We start from the raw sequence: 27,935 nt of genomic DNA on the forward strand, positions 1-27,935 counted from the left end.
GCAAAGCGAAAGAGAAAGAGGAGCTTCGCCTCGAGGGAGCGAGCGCAAGCGGCCGCTGCCGCTCCGTTCAGTGACTGCGACGAGGGGTGGCCATGCGGCGCTGGGCTGGCCTCGGAGGTCCCGCCACCCCCGGCCCGGGGAAGGGTCCGGGGTCTTCTCCTCCTCCGCTGTCCGGACGGCGGCTGGTGCTGCTGTTTCTCCTCCTGGCACTGGTCCTGGATGGCGCCGCTGCCGCTTTCTCGGAGCTCGGGACCGGTAAGTGGGGTTCCGGGGCGTGTGCAGAGTGCCGCTCCCTCTCTCGAACCCAGAGCCGGCCAGTGAGGAGGTTGCTGGGGGAGAGAATCGCAGCGTCCTTGGACTGGGCCCTGCTGTCCTATCTGGCAGGGGTAACAGATAACAGACAACAGGTAATCAGAGTTGGAAGGGACCTTGTAGGTCATCTAGTCCAACCCCCCACCCAAGCAGGAGACCCGACACCATTTCTAACAGATGCTAGTCCAGTCTCTTCTTGAAAGCCTCCAGGGATGAAGCTCCCACAACTTCCAGGGGCAACTTCTGTTCCATGGGTAGATTCTTCTCACTGTCAGAAAGTTTCTCCTTATTTCCAGGTTGAATCTCTCCTGGGTCAGTTTCTGATCCATCGTTCCTTGTCTGGCATTCAGGTGCCTTGGAAAACTGCTAGACCCCTTTCTTCTCTCTGGGGCAGCCCGTCAAATATTGGAAGATGCTCTCCTGTCTCCCCTGGTCCTTCTCTTCCCTAGACAAGACAAGCCCAGTTCCTATAACTGTTCTTCATTGTTGTTGGTTGGTTGGGTGCTGTTGGTTGGGTATGCAACACCTGGAGAGTCCAGGTAGGTAGGTAGGAAGAGAGCCAGATCTAACAACATGAAACTCAATGGAGAGAAAATTAAACTTTTACACTTAGGCAAGAAAAACCCAAAAGACTGTTGTAATGACGAGGCAGTCGAGTTATTTGATCATGAACAACCGAATCATGAGGATCTTTACTGGAGTCTAGTCTTGCATTTATACACATTTTTAGTTATCCACTATCACTGGTTAACTTTGGTTACTGCTTAACTTTCGTTACTGTTTAGCACAGTAATCCGTACAATTAATTATCTCTAGTTCAAGTCTAACATATGTTTACTTCCTCTCTCTAATCCTCCTTTAGATTAGTGACTTTGTTTGCCTGAGTTGTATTTGCTTGGAAACGTTCTTTATCTGAGGTTTGCCATCCGAGATTGGAACATTCCTGCAATTACAACTCTACAAAGGACACATATAGACTGGGTGAAACCAGGCTCAATAGCAGTCACTGGGAATCTTGGAGTCTTAGTGGACAACCAGCTAAATAGGAGCCAGCCGTGTGCAGCAGCAGCCAAAAAAGCCAATGCAATCCTAAATTGTATTAACAGAGGGATACAATCGAGATCAAGGGAGGCACTAATACCACTCTATAAAGCCTTAGTAAGACCACACTTAGAGTACTGCATCCAGGTTTGGTCACCACATTATAAAAAAGATGTTGAGACTCTAGAAAAAGTGCAGAGAAGAGCAACCAGGATGATGAGGGCACTGGAGGCTAAAACATACGACGAATGGTTGCAGGAACTGGGCCTGGCTAGTCTAGGGAAGAGAAGGACCAGGGGAGACAGGAGAGCATCTTCCAATATTTGAGGGGCTGCCGCAGAGAGGAGGAAGGGGTCAAGCTATTCTCCAAAGCAGCTGAAGGCCAGACAAGGAATAATGGATGGAAACTGACCAAGGAGAGATTCAACCTGGAAATAAGGAGAAACTTTCTGACAGCGAGACCAATCAACCCATGGAACAGAAGTTGCCTTTGGAAGTAGTGGGAGCTTCATCCCTGGAGGCTTTCAAGAAGAGACTGGATTGCCATCTGTCAGAAATGGTGTAGGATCTCCTGCTTGGGCAGAGGGTTGGACTAGATGACCTACAAGGTCCCTTCCAACCTCTGTTAACCTGTTATTATTCTGTTATTCAGAAGTTGTGGGAGCTTCATCCCTGGAGGCTTTCAAGAAGAGACTGGACTCCCATCTGTCAGAAATGGTGTAGGGTCTCCTGCTTGGGCAGGGGGTTGGACTAGATGACTTACAAGGTCCCTTCCAACTCTGATTATCTGTTATCTGAAGACAAGAAGTTCAAATGTTGTTGGGAATGTCATCAAACGCCAGGAACATGTTATCATATGTGGTGGACTTGCATGGAGGCTTAAAAGGTATTGGATTAAAAGGCACACATGGTTGGGAAAAATGATTAAACAACATATAGATTTAAAATGTGAGATTTTCCTACTAGGAATAGTACCAGAAGGCTATAGTAAAGAAAAGATTTATTTAATTATACATGTTTTTAACAGCGACTAGAATTGTATATGCCTCAGACAGGAAGAATGATAAGATACCAATAGAGAGGAAAAAATAATTGAAAAAAATATTTGAATGTGCAGAAATGAAGAGATTGAGACTAGAAATCAAAGAAAAAGAAGAAACTGAATGGTGTGGAATCTGTTTTATCAATGGATAGAGAATAAAACAAATTAAAAGAGATTTGATATAGAGCAATTTGAGAAATTAAAGCAATTAAATTAAAGAAAGTCATTAAATTAGAGACCTTGAAGAAATTATACATGATATTATTATGTATGTGGGAATGTGATTATTGTTGTATTTGTTAGATTTGATAAGAAGAACATCATTTATAATGGTGAAATAATTGAAATATGTACATAGGTGAATCTGGACCTGGCATTAAATCAGGGTGGGGTTTTTTTTCCCAGTGTCAATACTTTCAGTTTTTGAATGAATGTTTCATTTAGTGACTGAAGAAAGGGACTTACGCCAGATTCTCATATATACATATGGCATACGTACATACATACATATGTGTCACATATGGCAGCTCCGGAGGGGCATAGATGTGGAGCTCTCTCCCTCACAATCAAAGAGGCTGTGAGTTTGAGCCTAGGTAGAGGCTAATATTTGGAATAGAAAGACTGTCCTGCTTGGGCATGGGGGGGGTGGACTAGATGACCTCCAAGGTCCCTTCCAACTCTTGTTATAATATGAAAAGATATAAAAAGGTATCAAAGGTACATACGAACGTCCTTTGCAGTCAGGGGGAATAAAAGCCCGATGCTTCTCGATGGATATAGAATAGAAAAGAATAAGAATAAGAAATAAAATAGAGTAAGAATAGAATGGAATAGAAGAATAGAATAGAATAGAATAGAATAGAATAGAATAGAATGGAATGGAATGGAATGGAATGGAATGGAATGGAATGGAATAGAATAGAATAGAATAGAATAGAATAGAATAGAATAGAATAGAATAGAATAGAATAGAATAGAATAGAATAGAATAGAATTCTTTATTGGCCAAGTGTGATTGGACACACAAGGAATTTGTCTTGGTGCAAATGCTTTCAGTGTACATAAAAGAAAAGAGACATTCGTCAAGAATCATCAGGCACCACACTTAATAATACAGATGAAACTCAAAAAATTAGAATATCTAATCAGCTAATTCAGCCATAACACCTGCAAAGGGTTCCTGAGCCTTTAAATGGTCTCTCAGTCTGGCTCAGTAGGAATCACAGTCATGGGAAAGACTGCTGACCTGACAGTTGTGCAGAAAACCACCATTGACACCCTCCATAAGGAGGGAAAGCCTCAAAAGGTAATTGCAAAAGAAGTTGGATGTTCCCAAAGTGCTGTATGAAAGCACATGAATAAAAAGTTATGTGGAAGGGAAAAGTGTGGAAGAAAAAGGTGCACAAGCAGCAGGGATGACCGCAGCCTGGAGAGGATTGTCAGGAAAAGGCCATTCAAAAGTGTTGGGGACTTTCACAAGGAGTGGACTGAGGCTGGAGTCAGTGCATCAAGAGCCCCTGTCAGCTTTCAAGATTTTTCTCGCTTTGCGTTGCATCTTTCGGCTGTCATAAGTAACGGGGGGAGGAGGGGGGAATAGTTATGGGAAGTGAGCTGGAGGTGTTACAAACCAGCACTGTATAAACTGGGAGGGGGGTACATTCTTGCTTAGGTTTCTATCCTACGCTACGCGCAGCTGCAACCCTTTATCAAACTACGTCAAGGTCAACGGACAGAGGCCTCATCACCACCTGGAGATGCCCACATGATGATCCACACAACTTTTAATTGGATGAACCAATTGAACTATTGGTTATGGGAATGTTGCCATTATATATGTGATTTACGCGCCTATTTTCTCAGATTCAGAATTCTTTTGTTGCTACCACTTGATTTCCAGTAAAAGATATCTTTTCTCTGATTATAAGAGTCTAAGTATTTCTTTCTTGGATTTTGAATGGAGCACCAGCTGACATTATTCTGAATCTCCACATTACCAGCCCACCCGGAGAAATAGTAAATTTTCTTCCCAGAGGATCTGAACACAATGTCAAATCCAGCCAGTGACCAAGAAGACCTGGGAGCAACCGGAGGACAAGATTCTCTGCTGCTAGAGGAAGCCGACTTGTTAGCAGAACTAAATCTTGGGGAAAAACCAGCTGTAAAACCCAAATGGTCCCTGGGAATCGGCTGGAAGGATCCTGAAGAAAAGCCTCCTCCAGGAGTGACCACTGCCCGTCGGCGTGGAAGAGAGGAGCCATGGCAAGAGAAGGAAAGAAATAATTTTTTACTAACTCAAGCCATGCATCTTCTAAATGAAGCTATCGGAGAACCTCAAACTGATCAAAGGTATGAGGAAGAGGAGGGGGAGGCAGCCCCAGCCAGAAGAATCAGAGCAGACACCCCCATAAATCAACTCGGGCTAGCGCAACAGGCAGCAGCAGCCCAGGGGCCCCCAGCGGGAGGGGTAATTGCCAGAAGACGTAGAACTCCAAAGGTGCCCCCGTTGGAAGTAAAATATGGGGAAGGGGGGAATCCCAAGGAGTTAGGATTCTTCCTGGCACAAGTCTGGAGCCATATGGAGGAATACGGAGGGGATTTTATCTCAGAAGCAGGAAAAGTCAGATGTGTTACCAGGGCTCTGGAGGGAACAGCTGCAAATTGGATGGTGACTTTGCATATGATAATGACTCTCAGTTGATGAATTATGACCTGTTCATGACTGCGCTGCGGGCCAGGTTTGAAGACCCACTTGCTGAGCGTAAGGCCAGAATTAGGATGAAGACCATAAATCGGGTGGAGATAAGGGGCCGACTACACCCAGGAATTTAGAGAGCTGGCGTGTCATATTCGAGGCTGGTCCCAGGGAGCCCTGATAGAAGCTTTTAAAGATGGGTTAAATGAAGATGTATATCAAAGCTGTATTGCCAGAAGAGACCCCAGTGAGCTGCAGCTGTGGTATGTGCTGGCGGCAGAGGTGGAAAGTGATCTGACCCAAAACAGACGCCGGGGTGGTTTGGTTGGAGCAAATCCTCCCCCACCAGCCTTCGAGAAGCCTTAAAACCTCAAAAGGGAGGAATGGCGGCAAAACCCAAGACCACTGCTTGCTTCCGATGTGGAAAGGAAGGTCACCGGGCTGCAGATTGCCGTGCCAAGTTAGAAGCAAAGGGGGCGCCAGGAGGAGGAAGAAAACCTGAAAAAAAAACCAGCGAAGCCTCGCGAAATGGTGCTTAAAGCGGAGGAGGTTGTAGAGACCGCCCCTTCGAAAAGAGAGGAGCTGGGAACTCCAACCTCTTCTGAAGAGAGTGAATCCGAATCGGAAGACGACTCACTGGTAAGTCCAAACAAGGGCCCTATGACCATTCCAGTGAGATTAAGGGTACCCACGTTGGGAGCCGAAGGGGAAATGCTGGCCTTGTTAGACTCTGGGTGCACAAGGTGCGTAATCAGCTCGGAGGTAATGGAGAAAATGGGCTTAAGGCTGAAGACTTTAAAAACGCCCATAGCCTTTTGCCAATTGGATGGATCGGTAGCTGGGGGCGGCCCTGCACATTTCATAACGGAACCAATAGAAATGATGACGGGGAAGCATAGAGAGACTTTGTGTTTTATTGTGGCTTCTGGGATGGAGCGGCCCCTAATCCTGGGGTTGCCCTGGCTCTGGAAATGGAACCCCCACGTCGATTGGAGGAGAGGGTCATTGCGCATACATACTGACCAGCGCCCAGAAGGGGAGGGGCAATCTCAACCGAAACTCAATAATCCCACTGAACTGGCCTCCACTGGCACCGAGAACCTGAAGGGGGAGGAGAAAATTCCGGAGGAATATTGGGACTTAAAGGAAGTATTCAGTGAAAAGGCCTCGGACGAGCTTCCACCCCATCGTTCAACAGTTTGTAGTATTGAAATTTTACCCGGGGTGAAACTCCCAAAACCGAAACTGTACTCGATTACACCGCGGAAGCTAGAAGAGCTGCGGTCATTTATCGATAAGAATTTGGAACGTGGTTTCATCCAACCCGCTAGATCCCAGGTAGCAGCCCCAGTATTGTTCCGTGAAAAGAAAGATGACGCCCTTCGTTTATGTGTTGACTAGAGAAACCTGAATGCTATTTCAGGGGAGAACGTGTACCCCCTCCCCTTGATGAAGGATATGTTGATCCACTTGGCCAAAGGGAAAATTTTTACAAAACTCGACTTGAGAGAAGCATACTATGGGTTCGAATTAAGGAAGGGGATGAATGGAAAACTGCTTTTAACTGCCCAATGGGTTGTTTCCAATTCAACGTTCTTCCATTTGGCCTACAGGGGGCCCCTGCAGTATTCATGCAAATGATCAATCAGGTGTTGCATGAACATCTATACAAAGGGGTGTTGGTTTATCTTGATGATATTCTTATCTACACGGAGACTCGTGATGAACATGTGAAATTAGTGCGGTCAGTTCTGGAAAAACTTTGAGCTGCTGAGCTGTATGCAAAGTTGTCCAAGTGTGAATTCCACCAGGAAAAAAATGACTATTTAGGTTATCGCATCTCACATGATGGCATAGAAATGGATCCGGGGAAGGTTTGTGCCGTTTTGGAATGGGCCCCTCCCCGCACCAGGAAACAACTTCAAAGTTTCTTGGGATTCGCTCATTTTTACCGTCAATTTATCCCTGCTTTTGCGAAGATTGCAATGCCTATCACGGATCTCCTAAAAAACCAAAGAGGAGGTGAAACCGAAGCCTAGTAAACCCTTTGAGTGGTCCATGGAATGTCAAGCCGCTTTTGAGAAGCTGAAATGACTGTTTGCTGCTGAACCAGTACTCAAGCACCCGGACATGGACGCTCCTTTTGTAATCCAAGCCGATGCGAGTGACGTTGCAGTCGGGGCGGTGTTACTACAGGCAAACGAGACGGGGACTCTGCAACTGTGTGCATATACTTCCCGTAAACTAACGGAAACCGAAAGAAGATGGGCCATCTGGGAAAAAGAAGCTTTTGCAGTTCGTTGGGCTCTGTTAACCTGGAGGCATTTCTTAGAAGGGGAAAAACACCCATTTGAGGTGTGGATGGATCATAAAAATTTGGAGGCTTTGAAAACTCCTCGGAAGCTGTCTTCCAAGCAAGTTCGCTAGGCGCAGTACTTTAAGTGTACTAATTTTTCATTGAAGTACATTCCAGGAGGGAAGAACTTCATGGCGGATGCTTTATCTAGATTACCTCAATATAATAGTGCTCGCCAAGAAGTGGTACGGCTGATTGTCCCAACCAAACAGTTGACAGCTCCAGTGGTTACCAGAGCCCAGAAACAGAAGGAAGTTGATTTATCAAATGATTTGACTGCACAGTGAAGAGGTGCTCTAAAACTTGATGATTGGTTCCTTGCTCACTCAAATAACTATACGGTTAAAGATGGAGTGGCATGGGTGGGGGGCAAATTATATGTGCCAGCGAAGCTGAGAAACCAAATATGACAGCAAGCTCATGACTCTAAAGCCACTGGTCATTTTGGATTCATGAAAACCTTACACTTGGTTAAAAGGCAATTTTGGTGGCCTACCTTGAAAAAGGACATTGAGACTTATGTAGCTAGTTGTCCTATTTGTGCCTCAGCCAAACGGCCTCCTGGTAAACCAGCAGGCTTACTACAAAACGTGGCTAGACCAACATCTCCATGGAAGGAAATCTCTGGATTTTATAGTGGAATTACCTGAAAGTGGGGGGAATACAGTTATTTGGGTAGTAACCGATTTGTTTTCCAAACAGGTACATTTCATACCTTGTCCAAAAATCCCATCTGCAAAAACATTGGCTAAACTGTTTATTTTACATATCTACAGTTTACATGGAGTTCCTGAACGCATAATCTCAGACTGGGGTGTCCAGTTTACCTCAAACTTTTGAAAGTTATTGGGCTCTGCCCAGGGTCTAAGCTCCACCCACCACCCACAAACCAATGGGGCTTGTGAGAGAACTAACTCGGTATTGGAACAATATCTTCGATGTTATATAAATTATCAGCAAGATCATTGGGCTCACCTATTGCCATTCGCTGAGGTGGCATATAATAATTCGGTACATAGTAGTACTGGGTTTACTCCGTTTAAAGTACTTCGGGACAAGACTTTGCACCCATACCTGAGCTTCCATGGGAGAAACCTAACATTCAGTCATTAGAGGAATGGATAATATAGCTCCAGCTTACCTGGCCGGTTACCTGTAAAGCATTAGATGATGCTCATCAAGCTCATAAAAAAATTGCAGATAAAAAGAGAACTCCACAAAAACCATATCAAGTGGGTGACAAGGTCTTTTTATCTACCAGATATTTGCAGACCACACAAAAGTCAAAAAAGCTTGGACCTAGGTATGTTAGACCTTTCTCAATTGAACGAATTGTGAACCCTGTGGCAGTCCAACTGAAATTACCAAAAACTCTTTGACGGATCCACCCTGTTTTCCATGTTAGTTTGTTAAAACCTGAACATACCTCCGACTTGAGACCAACTCAGGTTGATCCCCCTGTACCATTGCTAATTGAAGGTGAACAACATTTTGAAGTTAAGGAAATTTTGGCTTCTCGAAAACGAAGGGGTCGACTCCAGTATTTGGTTGCTTGGAAACATTTTCCTCCTTCCCAGGCTGAGTGGGTGAATGAGAAGGCTGCTATTGACGCATCCTGGTCTTCCATAACATCTCAGCAGTGCCACAGGCTGATAGCTTCCATGCCATGCTGCATTGAGACAGTAATTGCTGCAAAAGGGGCCCAAACCAAGTACTGAGTACATATGCATGCTTATACTTTTCAGAGGTCCGATATTGTTCTATGAACAATCCTTGTTTTCCTGATTGCATGTAATATTCTAATTTTCTGAGATTGTGGATTTGAGGTTTTCATGATCGGTAAGCCATCATCATCACAATTACACCAAATCACGGTTTGCATGTAATGTATCTATCTCATATATTAGGTTCACCTTTTAAGTTGCATTACTGAAATAAATGAACTTTTTCACAATATTCTAATTTTTCGAGTTTCACCTGTACGTGTTGAAAAATTATTTGTAAGGGAATTGTGAAGGGAATTTTTTTTGGGGGGGGTCTTCAATTTGGGGTCCTTTTCACAGGTAATACTCGCCTTACGACCCACCAATGAGCCCCTAATCTCTGTTGCTAAGCAAGGCAGGAGTTAAGTCATTTTTGCCCCATTTTACGACCTCCTTTGACCCCGTTGTTAAGTGAATCGGGGTGGCTCTTCAGGGAGTAACACAGTTGTTAAGTGAATCTGGCATCTTCATGGATTTTGTTTGTTGGAACATCACAAGAGGGGATCATGGGACACTGCAATTGTCATAAGTGTGTCGTGCCCCTGTTGGAGTCTGATTCTGAGGGGGAGATTGAGCAGCTGACAGGGAGTGGGAGTGTGGCTCTGGTGGCTTTGGAGGAAACTGGGGAAGGACACAGGTCAGCTGGGCATTCAGAGGAAGACCTAGGGCCACCCGCTCTTCATCCTAGGGCACGCAGGGAGGAACGGATAAGGGAGCAACGTGGCTTACGGGGGAGGAAAAGGCCCTGATTCCCTTCATTAGCTGCAGCTGGGAAAACAGGATATAAGTGGACCTCCCAACTGTGGTTGCTGTGTTATCCTTTGAACGTCTGCAATTTATCATCCTGGCCTGCTGTGTTAATTAGTTCAGTGTGGTTTGCGTTGTTGTTTTTTATTTCTAATTATCTTTGCTTTAGGTTAGGACTGCATTTCTTCCCTTTAGTAGACCGGTTTTTTTAAGCGTTTGATACCCAGCCGAGGATAATTGGACATTGGGGGCCAAGTTGGAGGCATTAAAGGAAATTTATTCTAGTTCCGTGGCTTTGCTATTTTTGTGTCACGCCCCAGGTCATCACAAGCCAGCTGGCATGACACACTCTCTACATCTGGAGCAATTTTTCACTTTCCTTTTTCCTGAAATGAACTCATTGCCTTGAAATGAAGAGGAAAACACACACACACACACACACACACACACACACTTCTGCCTTTTTCCACCCTGGTTAAGTTCTTGCCATTATAAATAAAAGGATTTTTTTTTTCTTTCCCCTTCTCCTGTTTTCCTCCAAAGGACACGTGATTTTAAGGAAACAGAGGCAAGGTTGCCAGCCAGCTGCATGTCCTACCGCCTCCTACCTTCGTGCAGTTGAAATTATTATTATTATTATTATTATTGTTGTTATTTTTTAAAAAATCCCTGACTGCAAACAGCTGCACCAGGGAGTCCTCGGACATATGACCACAAAGGAGCTCCGGGTTTCCGTGTCGTGAAGCGAGACCGTTGTTCAGCAAATTTCATCCACCAGCGGCAAAAATCTCTCTGGCCACCGTGGTTCAGGGAAGCCCTGTGGCAGTTCAAGTTAGTAGCTTAACGGTTGTTAAGCAAATCCGGCTTACCCCTCCCTCCCGCCTTCCCCGTTGATTTGACTCGTGGGAAGATCGCAAAAGGGATCATGTGACACCCTTCCCGGGATGTTAGCGGCCATCATAAATGTGAGATGGTGGGGGCGAGTGTCTGAATTTTGACTGGGTGACCTTGTGGGGGGGAAGGCGGAGGGGGGAGGCTGCAATGGTCGTAAGTCTGAAAAAAAACCTTCATAAGTCACTTGTACGAGTCGTCCTTAAGTCCCTGACTTAACGACGGTTCAAAGTACCGACGTCACCAATTGTGGGATTCAAATTTTTTTACTACCGGTTTTGTGGGCTTGGCTAGGTAGGTGTGGCCATGTGACTGGGTGGGCATGGTTTATTTTTTATTTTTTTTTGCAGCCAACCCCCCACCATTTTGGAGGCCTTCTGGGCCTCAGAGGAGCCTCCAGGGCAGTGGTCGCCAACCAGTGGGCCGGGGATCACTGGTGGTCCACGTCAAAATTTTGGTGGTCCGCAGAAAAATGTGTCCCCCGCCCCAAAGCAATGAATCCAGGCTGCTCAGGAATACAAGGCTGTGCTGCCAACATGGCTCATGGGAACACAAGGCTTGCGTTGCTTGCATTGCACACAACACAAGGAAGTGAGGGGAGGGGGGGAAAGGGTGGAGGGGGGAAAGAAAGACTTCTGCGGCTTCTGCTGCTTTCCTTGCACGAAGCCAAAAGTCTCTCTCTCTCTTTATCTCTCTCTCTTCCCCCGAGAATGGAGCTGGAGACAGTATCCTGCGATCCCAAATAAAGAATGATTGATCAGTAGGAAAAAATGGGGTGGGGGATTTTCCCAGCGTCTCTGGTCTGCGGGTTTTAAAATTATGAGTTTGGTGGTCCCTAAGGTCCAAAAGGTTGGTGACCCCTGCTCTGGGGAGGGGGGGCATTTTTGCTCCCGTAAGGCTCTTCCGGGACTCAGGAAGGCCAAAAATGGAGAGGAGGGCTGAGCCCCTCCCTCCATTTTTTGCCTTCCTGGGCCTCAGCAAGGGAAATCCCAGCACAGCTGATTGTATGAACAGAAATACCTTAAGGGGTGAGCATTGGGCGGGCAGAGCAAGCTGCGACCGGGCAACCAGATCAGGGGCGTGGCCGGCCAGAACTTACGACACACCAAATCTTTGCTACCGGATCGCTTGATCCGGTGCGAACTGGCTGAATACCACCACTGGACAGCACCAACATCTTGAATCACGGATAATTTTCTTCTGTCGGAAGAGTGGTGGAGGAAAGGAAAGAATATACAGAGTAACTTGGATGGAATGGAACCCTGATTTAATTTTTTTTCCTTTAGTATTTTTTTTTTTAAAAAGATGTTTTTATTTGCAATTTTCAAAAATACAAATCACATTTATATTCGTAACAGCGTTTTGGCATCGACAGATACATGCGTCTTATACATCTTGTTATCTACACATCTACTTTAATAATCTTTTAAGGTCTCTTACTTTATTTATAATAATCCATTCTTCCTAGTCTTAATACCTATTTTTTTTTATATAGCCATTTACATTTGTCATCTCTTAAGGTCTCTTATTTTATAACAATCATCCATTCTTCCTAACCTTTATATCTATTTTTTTAACCACTCACACCACTTATCCCATATTAGGTAATATTCAGAATCCTTCTTGTCTTTCATTTCCAATGTGAGCTATTTAATTTTTTATTTTATTTTTTAATACGAAACAATCCGTCTTCCATTCAATGGTGTATCGTCTGGATACACAAATATCTTGTGCAATAACAATGAGAATTTACAGCCTTATTCATTACATTAATATGAATTCTCCACTCTTGATTTAATACTGATATACATAATATATCTTAACTGTTATAACAATCCTCACCTTAACATATTTAATTCTAGTAACCTATTTTCTATATTTCACTGGTCTTCTTTGCTTTTTAACTTTCATACTTACTCTCTAGCCATCGATAAAATAGTTCTCTTGTCATATAATACTCAGTTTGTTCCTTCTGTTTAATTGCAAGTGTTAACCTGCTCATTTCTGCACAGCCTAATATTTTCCTGACCACCTGAACCCCGATTTAAACTGAATTATTAGCCCACATTCAGAGCTTGCGTTATATTCCTGAGTCTTTAAAAGAACCGGAGAGGTTGGGTGTAGGCACAATGTGTTTAATCTGCAAGGAACGTCGCAGGAGTTGATTATTAACTTTAACTTTCTATATTGAGTAGTAGATCATCAACCCGAAAAATTTCTAGACACTTGGGTAGGCATATTGTCCAGAGGCAATAAAGCAACCCACCTGCTTGTAATTTTTCTTTTTAATGTTTCTTTTAATGTTTTTACTGTACGTTTTCCGTTATTGTTCATCATATTTCCAATTTGACAGCATCTGTGTACTGACTATATTAAGTCCCTTGATGTAAAAATGCATCACAGTATACATCCTAGTTATAACTATTACTCTCATGGTCATCTATCTGTATCTATATTCTATATCTATATTTAAAAGGGAAATATCACTCACGCATCATCCCAAAATCTCCAGAACCGTAAAGCCTACAAACTTGAAATTTGGCACGTATGTTCCTCTTGGCTTCTAGGGGCTCACTAAGAAAGGGTTTTTCAAAATGACCATCAGAGCATTTAGAGCATTTCCTATATTATTATTATTATTATTATTATTATTATTATTATTATTATTATTATTATTATTATTATTAACACGCTCTGATGCTAAGGAGTTCTACTCCCCCTCCCCACCTGAAAAGAAATCTCTTCCAAATGCAAAACAGAAGCAGAGGAGTTTCAGTTTCACAGCACCAAGCAGCTTTAGGACAGAACAGTTGAGCTAAGCCACGCCCAGGCTCCTTGCTGTCTCCTTCTTGCTCACACAATAAATACTCTTTCAGCTTCCAAACAGCCCTCCACTCTCTCACACACTGACAGGACGCTAGCCAGATGAATACTAATGGATGCTGGTAGGCAGAGGCAGAATTTTTTCCCCCTTATTTTCCTCCCCCAAAACTAAACCCCACCACATAGTTTTGGTAGCGAAGCACAGGGATCCAGTTAGTACAATATAATCTCTTTTAATTACATAGTGTTGTACATCATAATTAAAACTGGTTTTTTATATATATTTGTACCACATTACGCTATTACATTTACCAATCTATACATTTTAAACTATATTCATGTACAGTCCAATAGTGGCATCGCTGACGTTGTGTATTCTTACGTGTTTCTATGCATCTGTATTCATTTCTGTTTCGTTAATCTTCTTTCATTATTGAAGTATTAATCTCTGCACCTGTTATTTAGCCATTTATACAATAAAGCAAGGTGTAACAGAGTCAGGGGGGTTCTTGGAGGTCTTCTAGTCCACCCCCCTTCAAGCAGGAAGCCCTATACTATTTCATACAAATGGTTGTCCAATCTCTTCTCAAAAGCCTCCAGTGATGAAGCAGCCACAAGAAGAAAGAAAGAAAGAAAGAAAGAAATTTAAATAAGGAAATCTCTATTTTGCAATTTCCCTTTAGCCACCCAATGAAGCAACGTCTCCATTTCTGAGCTGGATTAAAAAAAAAACTTGAAACGAGCGAACGTCCCTTTAAGGATCTGCTTTTAAGAGTCGTGGGGGCAGGGGGAGAACAGGTTTCTTGGAAGGGGCAAGGAGATTTCTCACCGGAAGCGCTACCAGGAGGAAGAGGGGTGGGGAGAGCTCGTGATGGCAAGGCCGCGCACGACTTGCAAGCGTGCTTTTTGGGGCCCTTGACGTAAAACTGTCCTTTTGCTGAGATTTCTCCCCTGTTCCTTGAAGGGGGAACTTCCTTCCTTAGCTGACCACCATTGTTGGAAACCAGCAGTTGCAATCCCCGTAGTTGTGAAACAGGAAATTCAGAAAAAAATTGAAGAAAAAAAAATATTTTCGGTATGCAGAAAAGAGCCACCAGGATGATTTATAGCTCTCTTGGTGGAGGCTAAAACATATGAAGAACGAACGGTTGCAAGAATTGGGTTTATCTAGTTGAATGAAAAGAAGGACCAGGGGAGACAGGATAGCATCTTCCACTATTTGAGGGGCTGCCCCAAAGAAGAGGCAGTCAAGCTATTCTCCAAAGCCCCTGAAGGCGAGGCAAGAAGTAACGGAGGGAAACGAATCAAGGAGAGAAGCAACCTAGAACGAGGGAGAAATTAATTTAATTAAGGACAATTAACCAGTGGAACAACTTGCCTCCAGAAGTTGTGAATTCTCCAACACTGGAAGTTTTTAAGAAGAGATTGGATAACCGTTTGTCTGAAATGGTATAGAGTTTCCTGCCTAAGCAGGGGGTTGGACTAGAAGACCTCCAAGGTCCCTTCCAATTCTTTTATTCTACCTCAAAATAGGTTTATATAGTCCAGGGTGCTGGAGGTTAGGTTCAAAACCCTCAGCCGCAGAAGCTCCGACCGCATGAGCTAAACGAAAACAAAATAATATAAAACCCATAAACAGTAATAAAGAGACGAAACGATGGAAATAATCGAAAGAAGAATAAAGAGGGAAAAGAAAAAGCCACAAATAGCATAGCAATAAATAGCAGGAAGTAGATGAAATAATGAAAATTATAAAAGACAATGAATAGATAAAGAAAGAGAAATTTAATCCTATGTGGTAATAGTCATCAACAGAGGAAGTAATGAAAATAATGAAAAAGGATAGCGAAACCGAATTAAAAAATTAATAGAAAAAAAAAACATTGTTAGGTGAAATAATGAAAATGATAAGAAGAAAAGATAAATGAACATAAATTAAAGGCAGTCCTCGGCTTATGATCACAATTGAGGCCAGAATTTCTGTTGCTAAACTCTCGTTAACAGTTGTTAAGTGAATTTTGCCCCATTTTGCGAGTTTTCTGGCCACCGTTGTTAAGTGAATCACTGTGGTTGTTAAGTGAGAAACATGGTTGTTAAATGAATCTGGCTTCCCCAAGGATTTTGCTTGTTGGAAGGTGGCAAAAGGTTAAACATAACCTCCCCGGGATTCTGCAACCTTCATAAATACGCGTCAGTTGCCGAATTTTGATCACATGACCACGAGGAGGCCGCAACGCTGAAAACAGCTCATCGGTCATTTTTTTTCAGGGCCGTCATAACTTTGAACGGCCACTAAGTGAACTGTTGTAAGTCGAGGACTACCTGTAAGTACAGTAGTCAAGAGACAATAAAGGAAAGACCACCAGATCTATGAAAAAATAATAAAAGAAATTAAGAAATTAATCGTTTCAATTAAAACGATGCCCCCTTGTGGCCTTTGGTGGGAGCTGACCGTCAGAGTGCGCATAGTTTGGCTACGGGAGACCACCCAGGAGCAAATAAACAGAGGTTTGTATTTAAATAGTGGTTTATCTACAATGAATATATACATACACGTTCCTTAGTCAGAACTCAAACAAACAGCAATCAGCAATTACACATGGAGAGAGAGAGATACATGCCCCAACGGGGCCTCTTCTTATTACAGGCTCTTAAAGTGATATCAGCCCCCAAACCTTGCTGACACCTTCCCAACATTACGTCATCGTGGCAGCTGGTCAGCTCTTAAATCTTTACCCTGATACTCTTTCATTCTCTCTTGTCTATCTGTCTGTCTATCTCTATCATCTATCATCATCCTTATCTGTCAGTTTGTCTGTCGATCAATCTCTATCATTATCTATCGATCTCTATCACTATCTATCTATCCTATCTCTATCATTTCTGTCTGTCTGTCTGTCTATCTATCTCTCTATCACTATCCTATATCATTTCTGTCTGTCTATCACCCGCCCATTCACCTGTCTGTCGGTCGGTCTGTCTATCATCTATCTATTTATCTATCTATCTATCTATCTATCTATCTATCTATCTATCTATCTATCTATCACTATCCTATATCATTTCTGTCTGTCTGTCTATCACCCGCCCATTCACCTATCTGTCGGTCTGTCTGTCTGTCTATCTATCTATCTATCTATCTATCTATCTATCTATCTATCTATCTATCTATCTATCTATCTGTCACTATCCTATATCATTTCTGTCTGTCTGTCTATCACCCGCCCATTCACCTGTCTGTTGGTCTGTCTGTCTGTCAATCTATCTATCTATCTATCATCTATCTGTCTATCTATCTATCTATCTATCTATCTATCTATCTATCTATCATCTCTCTATCACTATCCTATATCATTTCTGTCTGTCTATCATCCGCCCATTCACCTGTCTGTCGGTCTGTCTATCTATCTATCTATCTATCTATCTATCTATCTATCTATCTATCTATCTATCATCTATCTCAGAGTGCGCACAGTATGCCTACGTTGAGACCACCCAGGAGCAAATACAGCAAATAGAGGTTTTTATTTAAACAGTGGTTTTATCTGCAATGAATATATACAGACACGTTCCTTAGTCAGACCTCAAACAAGCCGCAAGCAACAAGTACAGCACGGAAGCACACATGGAGAGAGAGATACGCCCCAACAGGGCCTCTTCTTATTACAGGCTCTTAAAGAGATATCAACCCCAAACCTTTGCTGATTCGTATGCAGCATTACATCATTGTAGCAGCTGGTCAGCTCTTAAGGGGCGTGCATAAGCACACAATCGTGCCTACCGTCCCTGTCCTATTGTCCCCAATTATTAGTACCTATTTCTTATATTTAAACCTAAGTTTATTCTTATTTCTATTGTATTGTAAGCTTTTGACAAAATAATTAAATAAAAAATAAATCTTTACCCTGACGGCACCCATATTTTTTACCTGACGCAGGTAAATGCGGCGTCCCCTGGCAGGTGCCGAACGCCCGCATCGACCCCGAGAACAGCAGCGACAGGAGGGTGCGATATGCCTGCCTGAAGAACTTCAAGAGGAAAGCTGGCAGGTCCAACCTTATCGTTTGCGAGCAAGACCCAACCACCCGGGAGTACAGATGGAGTCCACCCGCGCTGGTTTGCATCAGTGAGTATTGTGGCCGTGGGCTAGAAGATCCCATAGCATCATCTCCAAGGCGGCTGGGTGTGGAGGAGATCCTTAGAAAGCCAGACCTCCAAACCGCTGGAGGGCATCGTGTTGAGGAAAGTGGATCTAACTGTAGACCAGACCGGCAACTTTAAGCATGGCCGGCTAGGGAATTCTGGGAGTCGAAGTCCACAAGAATTGGAAAGACAAAATCAGAAATGGACTGGAGAGGAAGGAAGGAAGGAGAACAGAAAGGGGCGGGAGGGAGGGAACAGAAAGAAGGAAGGACAAAGGAAGGAGTGAGAAATAGACAAGAAGAAGGAAGGAAAGGAGAGGACAAGAGGAAGGAAGGAGAACAGGAAGGGAGGAGGGAGGGGAGGGAGTGAAGGAACGAGAGAGAGAGGAAGGGGAGGGAGGAAGAAAGGAAAGAAAGGGAAAGAGGAAGGAAGGAGAACAGAAAGGGGGAAGGGAGGAGAGAAGGAGGGAATGAAGGAAGAAAGGAAGGAAAGAGAGAAACACACAAGAGGAAGGAAGGAAGAGGAAGGAGAAGGAAGAAAAGAAGGAAAGGGAAGGGGGAAGGGAGATAATAGATAGATATAGATAGATAGATAGATAGATAGATAGATAGATAGATAGATAGATAGATAGATAGATAGAATTGATGTAATTCCCCGTTAGGAGAATGAGCGCATACAGGGAGACGTATTTGAGAGGAGTGTTTGAATAATACACATACAGCACACAGATACACTGTACAGTAAATTTAGGTTTTTACTTCCAGAAACGTTAAGCAAAGTCCAAAATAGGCAGTCCAAAGTCATTCACAGGTAAAATCAGTCCATTTTTCAATCCAGGGATAATCCAAATATCAAATTCCAGTGTCAAAAAACAGTTCAGTATCAGACTTGCATTAAATCCAGTAATATCAGTCAATTAGAAGAAATGGAGGAACGGCAATACTTTCCAACAGAAGGAAACAGAGATACACTCACACTCTCTTCTGAGACTCAGACTAAACAACCCAGGTTTCTGGCTCCATCTTATGGCCGTTTGAGAAACCACACCTGATTACAGTTTTGCATTTTCTTAAAGATACAGTTTTAAAATGTTTATCCTGGTTTATATATTTCTAACCCAAATACCTGTTAGGTGATTTATATTCCAGATAGATAGATAGATAGATAGATAGATAGATAGATAGATAGATAGATAGATAGATAGATAGATAGATAGATAGATAGATAGATAGATAGATAGATAGATAGATAGATAGATAGATAGATAGATAGATAGATAGATAGATAGATATAGATGGAAAGAAATAAAGATATATAGATGTATAGATGAGATAGATAGATAGATAGATAGATAGATAGATAGATAGATAGATAGATAGATAGATAGATAGATAGAAATAGAGATATATAGATGACAGATAGAGATAGATGATACATGATAGTTCAATAGAGATAGATAGATAGAGATAGATGATAGAAATATATAGAGTTATATAGATGATAGAGAGATAGATAGAGATAGATGATAGATAGATAGATCGATAGATAGATAGATAGATAGATAGATAGATAGATAGATAGATAGATAGATATAGATGGAAAGAAATAGAGATATATAGATATATAGATGATAGATAGAGATAGATAGATAGATAGATAGAAATAGAGATATATAGATGACAGATAGCGATAGATGATACATGATAGTTCAATAGAGATAGATAGATAGAGATAGATGATAGAAATATATAGAGTTATATAGCTGATAGAGAGATAGATAGAGATAGATGATAGATGATAGATAGATAGATAGATAGATATGATAAATGATAGATAGATGATAGATAGATAGATAGATAGATAGATAGATAGATAGATAGATAGATAGATGATAGATAAATCGATAGTTGATCGATCGGTGGGAGGTGGAGAGAGCGAGATAGAATAATAACACTTAGCAGCTCTGCTCCAATCGTGCTGGTGCCTTTTGAACTCTTCGTCCTTCAAATAATCTATGTCTCTGGAGGGTTTCATGAGAAGTCGCCCTTCTGAGTTCATCCTAAGCTGCTTTCATGACCAACCAACCCTTGACTCCTCTTTCCCTTCTCTTTCCCCCAAAGACCTGGGCAGCGCAGCTGAAGGCCCCATCCAAGGTAGGAGAGCTTGTCTTCCTTGCTTAGTCCATGGGGAACCAGGGAGCGGGGAAGAGGGGATGGTCCTTCTCCAGGTCGTTGGGTCAACCATCAAACTTTGGCCACCGTCAGGATGTTATTTGTGGCAGTTAGAGAAATTAACCAGTGGAACTCCTTGCCACCAGAAGTTGTGGGTGCTCCATCCCTGGAGGTTTTCAAGAAGAGACTGGATAGCCGTTGGTCTGAAATGGTGTAGGATTTCCTGTTTGAGTGTGGGGTTGGGCTAGAGGACCTCCAGGGTCCCTTCCAACTCTGTTCTTCCTAATATTCAATCATGTAGGTAGTCCTTGACTTACAACCATCAGTGGTCAGTGACCATTCAAAGGTACAACAGAAGTGACCAGTCCTCACACTTATGACTGGCACAGCACTCGTATGGTCACGTGATCAAAATTGTGGACTTGGCAACTGGCATGTATACTTATGACAGTTGCGTTATCTTGAGATCACAAGCGTAGATATATTTTTTTTCCTAGTGAGTTCTCTTGATAAAAATATCCTAGCAATGTTGCCTTGGCCAACCTTGGCCAACTAACTTTTGCCACGTGCCTTGACCAACTTGCTGCCAACCTTGCTTGGCCAACTCATCTTGGCCAAGTTACCTTGGCCAACCTGCCTTGGCCAACTCGCCTAGGCCAACTCACCTTGGCCAACTCACCTCAACCAATCTTGCCTTGGCCAGCTTACCTTGGCCAACTTGCCTTTGTCAACTCACCTTGGCCAACTCGCTTGGACCAACCTGTCTTGGCCAACTCACTTCGGCCAACATACCTTGGTCAACTCACCTTGACCAACTTGCCTTGGCCAACCTGCCTTGGCCAACTTGGCTTGGCCAAATCACCTCAACCAATCTGCCTTGACCAAATCACCTCAACCAATCTACCGTGGCCAACTTCCTTTGGGCAACCTGCCTTGGCCAACTCACCTCAGCCGATGTGCCATGGTGGGTCGGCCGCGATGAATTCTTCCATTCTGTAAGCCAACTGCCTGAGGAGCCAGTTACTAACCTCTCGAGTTCTGTGTCTCGACTAAAAAAACCACGTCAGAGAATCTTCCCTCAGATGTAGCTAAGAATTTTGACTTCATCCCATATTTCTATAAGCAGAAACGGCCCGGCCTACGCAGACCCCAATGCGTACAAATCCAGTGAGCACCTCTGCACGTCTGTACGGAAGTCAGACCGACTCGCCAGTAGTACTGGGAACGTCACGTTTAACCAACACTCCGGGTAGGACGGCTGAGCCAACGTCCGATAGCCTTGGGTCAACAGGGACACCTACCCCAAGGGGTGGACAGTTGACTCCGGGGACAGTTTCTGAAAGTATAACCCCCTCCCCGAGAACGACGCCATTTCCCCCAGACGAAACTAGCAAGACGCAGCGGACGCCACGCCAAACTATGTTCACGCCCTCTGAGGAAACACCTGGAATTACCACAGACCCCTCCGATACGAGTGTTTCGCATAACCTGACAGGTTTGTTCCAGGCATCGATGCGTGTTCCTAACAACCGCCTTCTTTAGCGTGTCTGCATTAACCCTTCGCGGCTCGGATGTCCTCTTGGTTTGAAGAGTAGGGTATTCCCCAGGTGGATACGTTTCCCTTCGCCTTGTTGTATCTCTTAGAGGAGAGTATATGTAGCTCAGGGTTGAACATGTGGGATGCTGGGGGCTCTCTGAGCTCTTGGTGGTTTTCGGGCAGACATTTCATAGCCGAACTAGGTAACGTTGTCAGTGCTGGAAGGGAAGCGGGGTTTGTGGAGTGAAGAAGGAAAAATGGAGGAGGAGGAGGAGGAGGAGGAGGAGGAGGAGGAGGAGGAGGAGGAGGAGAGAAATGGTGGCATCCTTGGTGTTTTCTGAGCTTGGTTGTTTGCTTACTGACGTTTCTTGACCCAACTAGGTAACATCATCAGTATTAGAAGAGATTGAGGTTTGGGAGGAGGAAGAGGAGGAGGAGGAGGAGGAGGAGGAGGAGGAGGAGGAGGAGGAGGAGGAAAAATTGTGGGGTCCTTGATGCTCTCTGAGCTTCAAAGTTTGGTTGTGGGACCTTAGGGATGCTATGACGGTTGTAAGTCTGAGGACCATTGTCTCTTTCTCCAGTGCTGTTGTAACTTTGAATGGTTGTAAATCGAGGACTGCCTGTGTGTCGTAATACCAGCTTCTAACATATAGGTGTTTTTTTGTTTTTGCATTTTCTGCAAATAATAGCATCTCACAAACTAAGCTATGCGTTTGCTTGTTGGTGAAAAGAAAGAGACAGTTTTTAATTCCTTAATTTTCTTTTTCTTTCTTTTGCAGGTTCTGTTTACTTCAGAGCTGGAATCCCTTTGTTAGGTAAGGAAGGTTTCTGAATAATAATATATAGCATTTTTAGCAGCCATCCAAGTTGGGTGGCCTGACCTAATCGTTTTTAATTTAAAGGATTAATCGTCACAATAGTCGTTGTCTTTTAATGACCACAATATTCATTGTCGTCGTCTCATAATCCCTTGTGGTGCCGAGTCTGGGCAACTGAATGGAGCTGGCAGAGTTGTTTTTAATGGCCGGGTGCCTTTCCTGTCACCAGTACGGAGTTTTGTTCAGCAGATATATTCTCATCATGAATAAAGAGAGAAATATCTGTGTCTACTTAGGATCGAACTCACAGCCTCCTGATGGTGAGGCGAGAGCTCCATCTCCGGGCCACAGTACCACTCCAATTAATAATCACAATAATATATCAAAATAGTCATTAAAAATAGAATTGTTACCCTCCAGGCTAAAAATTGGCCCCAGGAATGATCCGAGACACTGTCAAAAAAGGAAAATGAAAAGAGACCGGCCCTCACCTAGTAAAGCCCTGTCTATTTTTAACATTTTTTTTTAACAATGGAAAACGGCTTTCATTTGGCAATTGCACTTGGCATCTGGATATATTTTTTTTTAATCTCAGTTTTTAGACATTCCTGGTTTATTCAGGTCTAAATGGGATGGGGAGTTGGTGCGCTTTGCCCGGTTTTATTTATTTAAATAATTTTTTAAAATTTTTTTAGAACTTTTGAGGACTGACTATTCCCTTTAATTCACTTTTCTCTCTAGTAGCGGTAATCCTATCGGCAGGATTCATGTACTACTGCTATTGTAGAAGGTCACGGTAAGCTCAGCTCTGTTCATTCTTAATGTTGGCGATAGGTTTAAAGCGGCGTTTCTCAAGCGTGGCCCCTTTAAGATGCATGGACTTCAACTCCCAGAATTCCCCCCCCCCCACGGGGTCTGGCTTCTCTTGATAACAGACTCTATGGTTCCTGGAGCTTATTGGTTTATTGGCTGTTTCTCAACCTGGGCCAGTTTAAGATGGCTGGACTTCCAGAATCCCTTCCACCTGGGTCTTGCTTCTCTAGATAAGACACTATGGTTCCTGGAGCTTATTGGTTTATTGGCTGTTTCTCAACCTGGGCCAGTAAGATGACTGGACTTCAACTCCCAGAATTCCCCCCGGGTCTGACTTCTCTAGATAAGACTCTATGGTTCCTGGAGCTTATTGGTTTATTGGCTGTTTCTCAAACTGGGCCAGTTTAAGATGGCTGGACTTCAACTCCCAGAATTCCCCAGCCAGACTGGCTGGGGAATTCTGGGAATTGAAGTCCACGCCTCTTAAAGTGGCCAAGCTTGAGAAAAATTGCTTTCAGCTAACTCAGCCTTTCCCAAACTCGCAATTCTAGTTATATGGGGACCCTCCCTCAAATTCCCAGCCTGCATTTCTCCAGTCTGTGGGAATCACTTACCTCTGATTCCAGGGACACAGAAACTTGTGAAGAAGGGGGTTTGAATCCCTTCAGCTCTGCTGCTTTTTTCTCGGTTGTGATGGCCTAGTTTTTCCAAAACCGGGAATCTATTGGCCAGTCCCTCCAATTTTTGCCGTTTCAAAGTTCCTCGGACTGTTTTCTGCCCCATTTTCTTCTTTCTGCAAATATATTGGGGGCATTTTCCTAAGACAGAGTTCTTCATGACTGCAATAATATTTTTCTTTTTGCTAAAGAAAAATAAAGGCAAGGTTCAAACTTGTACAACAGGCAAAAGAGAATTTGGTTCCATGTTTTTTTTTTCTCCCTGAAGAAAAATAAAAACAGTCCAAATTTAGGCACAATAGATAAAAAAGTTTCCTATTTCTACCCTTTGAAGGTTTTTAATTTAGGTCAGGCTGTGCAACTTTGGCTACTTTTAAAACGTTAGGACTTCAATTCCCAGAATTCCCCAGCCAGCACTGGCTGGGGAATTCTGGGAGTTGAAGTCCACAAGTCTTAAAGTTGCCAAATTGGACCTCCACCCACCCACCCACCCAGGTTAAATCCTTCCTGTAGTTTTACACAGTCGCATTCCAGTTAAAAACAAGAGATTATCCCAAACTGCAAAATATAAATAAAGGGATTAAATTTATTCATTAAGCCAGCCTTAAAAAAAATCCTACCAGTCTTACGTCTTCTCGACCTAAGATTCTCGAGGTAAGCTTGCCACCCTGGTGTGAATTAATGCCCTTTCAACCCACAGGAGGCAGCCCAGGATCCCTTCTGTAGAAGAGATCCCGGTGGATCCCATGGGATCTGAAGAAGGAAGACCAGCATCGATCGGCCATTCTCCAGACCCAGGACCGGTTAACGAAGACGACCCAATGCTAACAGGATTACCTCCACCGGTGGAGTAATCCTGCTGGGCAGATCATCGAAGCATCTACGAGCTCTGGGAAAGAGGCCCTAAGCACGACGTCTGGAGTCAGGGTGAACGTGGTATCTGTCCGTAAAGGAGCCCTTAAATCTCTTTGGGGCGCCTAGAGTTCTCCCCGACTAGCAGCCAGGAGAATCCCAACAAGTGTGAGAGGAAGCTGAACACGAGAAGGGAGCGAGAGAGGCGAGAAGAACGGGCGGACGGGAGTTGGAAGAGGATGAGGAAACAACACCCTGGTGAGATCAACGGAGGCATACGTGGGGAAGAAAGGAGGAGGAAGAGACTGAGCGTAGCGGAAGCTTCTACTGCAGACAGTGAAAGAGACGTAAGGTGAGCTGAAATATATTGTTTTTTTGGGGGGGGGTGTTCTCTGGTGGCTTATTGGAGACGTTTCATGACCCAAATAGGTGACATCATCAGTGCTAGAAGGGAGTGGAGTTTGTGGAGTGGAAAGAGAGAAAGGAGGAGGAGGAGGAGGATTATGGGTGCTTTGTACTCTCTGTGCTTGGTGGTTTTATTGCAGATGTTTCATGACCCAACTAGGGAACATAATCAGTGGTGGAAGGGAGTGGGGTTTGTGGAGAGGAGGAAGAGGAGGAGATGGGGCGGGAGGAGGACTATAAGGTCCATGGTGCCCTCTGAGCTTGGTGGTTTTCTTGCAGACATTTCATGACCCAAGTAGGTGACATCATCAATGCTAGAAGGGAGTGGAGTGTGTGGAGTTGAAAGAGAGAAAGGAGGAGGAGGAGGAGGAGGAGGAGGAAGTGGAGGATTATGGGTGCTTTGTGCTGTCTGTGCTTGATGGTTTCTTGTAGACATTTCATGACCCAACTAGGGAACATCATCAGTGGTGGAAGGAGTGGGGTTTGTGGAGAGGAGGAAGAGGAGGAGATGGGGCGGGAGGAGGACTATAAGGTCCATGGTGCCCTCTGAGCTTGGTGGTTTTCTTGCAGACATTTCATGACCCAAGTAGGTGACATCATCAATGCTAGAAGGGAGTGGAGTGTGTGGAGTTGAAAGAGAGAAAGAGAGAAAGGAGGAGGAGGAGGAGGAGGAGGAGGAAGTGGAGGATTATGGGTGCTTTGTGCTGTCTGTGCTTGATGGTTTTCTTGTAGACATTTCATGACCCAACTAGGGAACATCATCAGTGCTGCAAGGAGTGAGGTTTAGGAAGTGAGATTTGTGGAGGGGAGAAAGGAGGAGGAGGAAGAGAACGACGACTTATGAGGTCGGAGGTGTTCTCTGAGCTTAGTGGCTTTTTTTGGAGACGTTTCATGACCCAAATAGGTAACATCATCAGTGCTAGAAGGGAGTGGGGTTTGTGGAGTTGAAAGAAAGGAAGGAAGAGAGGGAGGGGAAGGACTGTGATGTCCTTTTCTGAGCCTGGTGGCTTTCTTGGAGATGTTTCATGACCCAACTACCCTGTTTCCCCAAAAATATGACCTATCCTGAAAATAAATCCTAGCTTGATTTTTACATGTGTGCCCAATATAAACCCTACCCCCAAAATAAGATCAATCCAGAGCTCTGTTATCGGCTGCAGAGGCCTTCAGGGAAGCCTGGCCAGCCACAGAAATTCCTGAAGGCTTCCGAGAGCGGAAAGCAGGCCGAGGGGGTGACGTGCACAAGTGAGGTTAGTCAGTGGAGGACATCCCCTGAAAATAAGACCTGGTGCCTTTTTTGGTAGCAAAAAATAAATAAAAATAAGACAGGGTCTTATGGAGAAACATGGCAGGTAATATCATCAGTACTAGAAGGGAGGCAGGTTGCAGAGAGGAAGAGGAGGAGGAGGAAGTGGAAGAGGAGGAAGGGAGGAAAGCTACGGGGAACTGAGCATGGTGGTTTCCTTGCAGACGTTTCATGAGCCAACTAGAGAACATCATCAGTGCTAGAAGGGAGGGAGGCTGGTGGAGTGGAGGAGGACTCTGGGGTCCTGGGTGCTCTCTGAGCTTGGTGGTATCTTTGGAGGCATTTCATGACCCAACTAGGTAACATCATCAGCGCTAAAAGGGAGTGAGGTTTGTGGAGAGGAGGAGGAAGAGGAAGAGGAAGGAGGAGAACTCTGGGGGCCTTGATGTTCTCTGTGCCTGGTGGTTTTCTTTTAGATGTTTCATGACCCAACTAGCTAACATCATCAGTGCTAGAAGGGAAAGGAGTTTGTGGAGTTGAAAGAGAGAGAGAGAGGGAGAGAGAAAGGGAAGGAAGAGAAGGAAGGAAGGAAGGAAGGAAGGAAGGAAGGAAGGAAGGAAGGAAGGGGAGGAGGACTGTGAGATCCAACTAGGTTACATAATCACTGCTAGAAGGGAGGGGCATTGCTGAGAGAAAGAGGAGGAGAAAATGGAGGAGGAGGAAGAGGAGAAGGAAGAGGAGGAGGAGAGGGCAGGAGGAGAACTGTGGGGTCATTGGTGCTCTCTGACCTTGGTGGTTTTCTTACAGACGTTTCATGACCCAACGAGGTAACAGCATCAGTGATGATGAAGAAAGTAAGTAGGGAAGCCAGATTCATTTTAACAGCCGTGTCACTAACTTAACCACTCCCATGATTCGCTTAACAACTCAGGCAAGAAAAGTTGTGAATTGGGGCAAAACTCAACTTGACAAATGTCTCGCTCAGGGACAGAAATGTCGGGCTCAACTTTGGTCATACATTGAGGACTTATCTCTTATTTTCTGGGTTTTCTGGCAGCAAGACATCCAACCTCTATTTTAAGAAGAAGAAGAAGGGGAAAGAAAATCCCCTTTAGGTCCCGAAAATCCACCTTGGCAAATTTCCTGCTTGAAGCAGCACAAAAAAATTTTTGCATCACTGACTTGAAATGTTCTTTTTATTTCTCAGGGGAAGAGCCAGTCTGTGGTTCCAGAACATTCTCTCGTCCGAGCCGCCATCTTTTGGTTCTCAAGAAGCCGACAAGTTCAAGTAACCTCAAGATGGATTTTTTCTGGGGACCTTTGGCCTCTTGTTACGTTTTGGCAAGCGGGGCTGACTTTCTGACTAAATGGGAAGCTTAAAAATGTCAAAGAGTTAAATATTTGTCGAGGGAGAATCCAGGAACTTCTGAACAACTAACAGAGAGAAGATTCAATCCATAGAAACCCCCTTTTTTTAAAAAAAAAATCTGCCAATCAAGGAGAGAAATAAATTAAAGGGAATTGATACACACAGCCAGGAAGCTTGGTTCTCCAAAGTGTTTGAAACTCATCAAGGATAGAAGCAACTTGAAAGTAAGGAGAAATT

General features: G+C 43.9%; 1 protein-coding gene across 2 annotated transcripts; it reads left to right on the forward strand.

Annotated features, from left to right (window-relative positions):
* Window positions 1-27,832, forward strand: IL15RA (interleukin 15 receptor subunit alpha). Of its 2 annotated transcripts, XM_087935350.1 has the most exons (8): window positions 1-255; window positions 17,605-17,793; window positions 19,931-19,963; window positions 21,108-21,476; window positions 22,298-22,333; window positions 23,078-23,132; window positions 24,527-25,030; window positions 27,537-27,832. In XM_087935350.1, exons 1-7 carry the CDS (start codon window positions 93-95, stop codon window positions 24,678-24,680), a joined length of 999 nt encoding a protein of 332 aa, XP_087791476.1. In that variant the 5' UTR covers window positions 1-92; the 3' UTR covers window positions 24,681-25,030; window positions 27,537-27,832. The 2 variants fall into 2 exon arrangements, with proteins under 2 accessions (XP_087791476.1, XP_087791477.1); XM_087935351.1 differs by lacking the exon at window positions 21,108-21,476 and having other exon boundaries at window positions 40-255.
* Window positions 27,833-27,935: the final 103 nt, after the last annotated feature.

Source organism: Pseudonaja textilis, chromosome 5 (assembly GCF_049901715.1).
Source record: "Pseudonaja textilis isolate UNSWEBS1 chromosome 5, rPseTex1.2, whole genome shotgun sequence".
Classification (NCBI taxonomy): Eukaryota; Metazoa; Chordata; class Lepidosauria; order Squamata; family Elapidae; genus Pseudonaja; species Pseudonaja textilis.

Coding starts and splice junctions, on each gene's coding strand:
- IL15RA (XM_087935350.1), top strand. CDS start 93: ATGCGGCGCTGGGCTGGCCTCGGAGGTCCCGCCACCCCCGGCCCGGGG. Junction 256..17,604: donor TTTCTCGGAGCTCGGGACCG/GTAAGTGGGGTT, acceptor TACCTGACGCAG/GTAAATGCGGCGTCCCCTGG. Junction 19,964..21,107: donor AGCTGAAGGCCCCATCCAAG/GTAGGAGAGCTT, acceptor TTCTATAAGCAG/AAACGGCCCGGCCTACGCAG.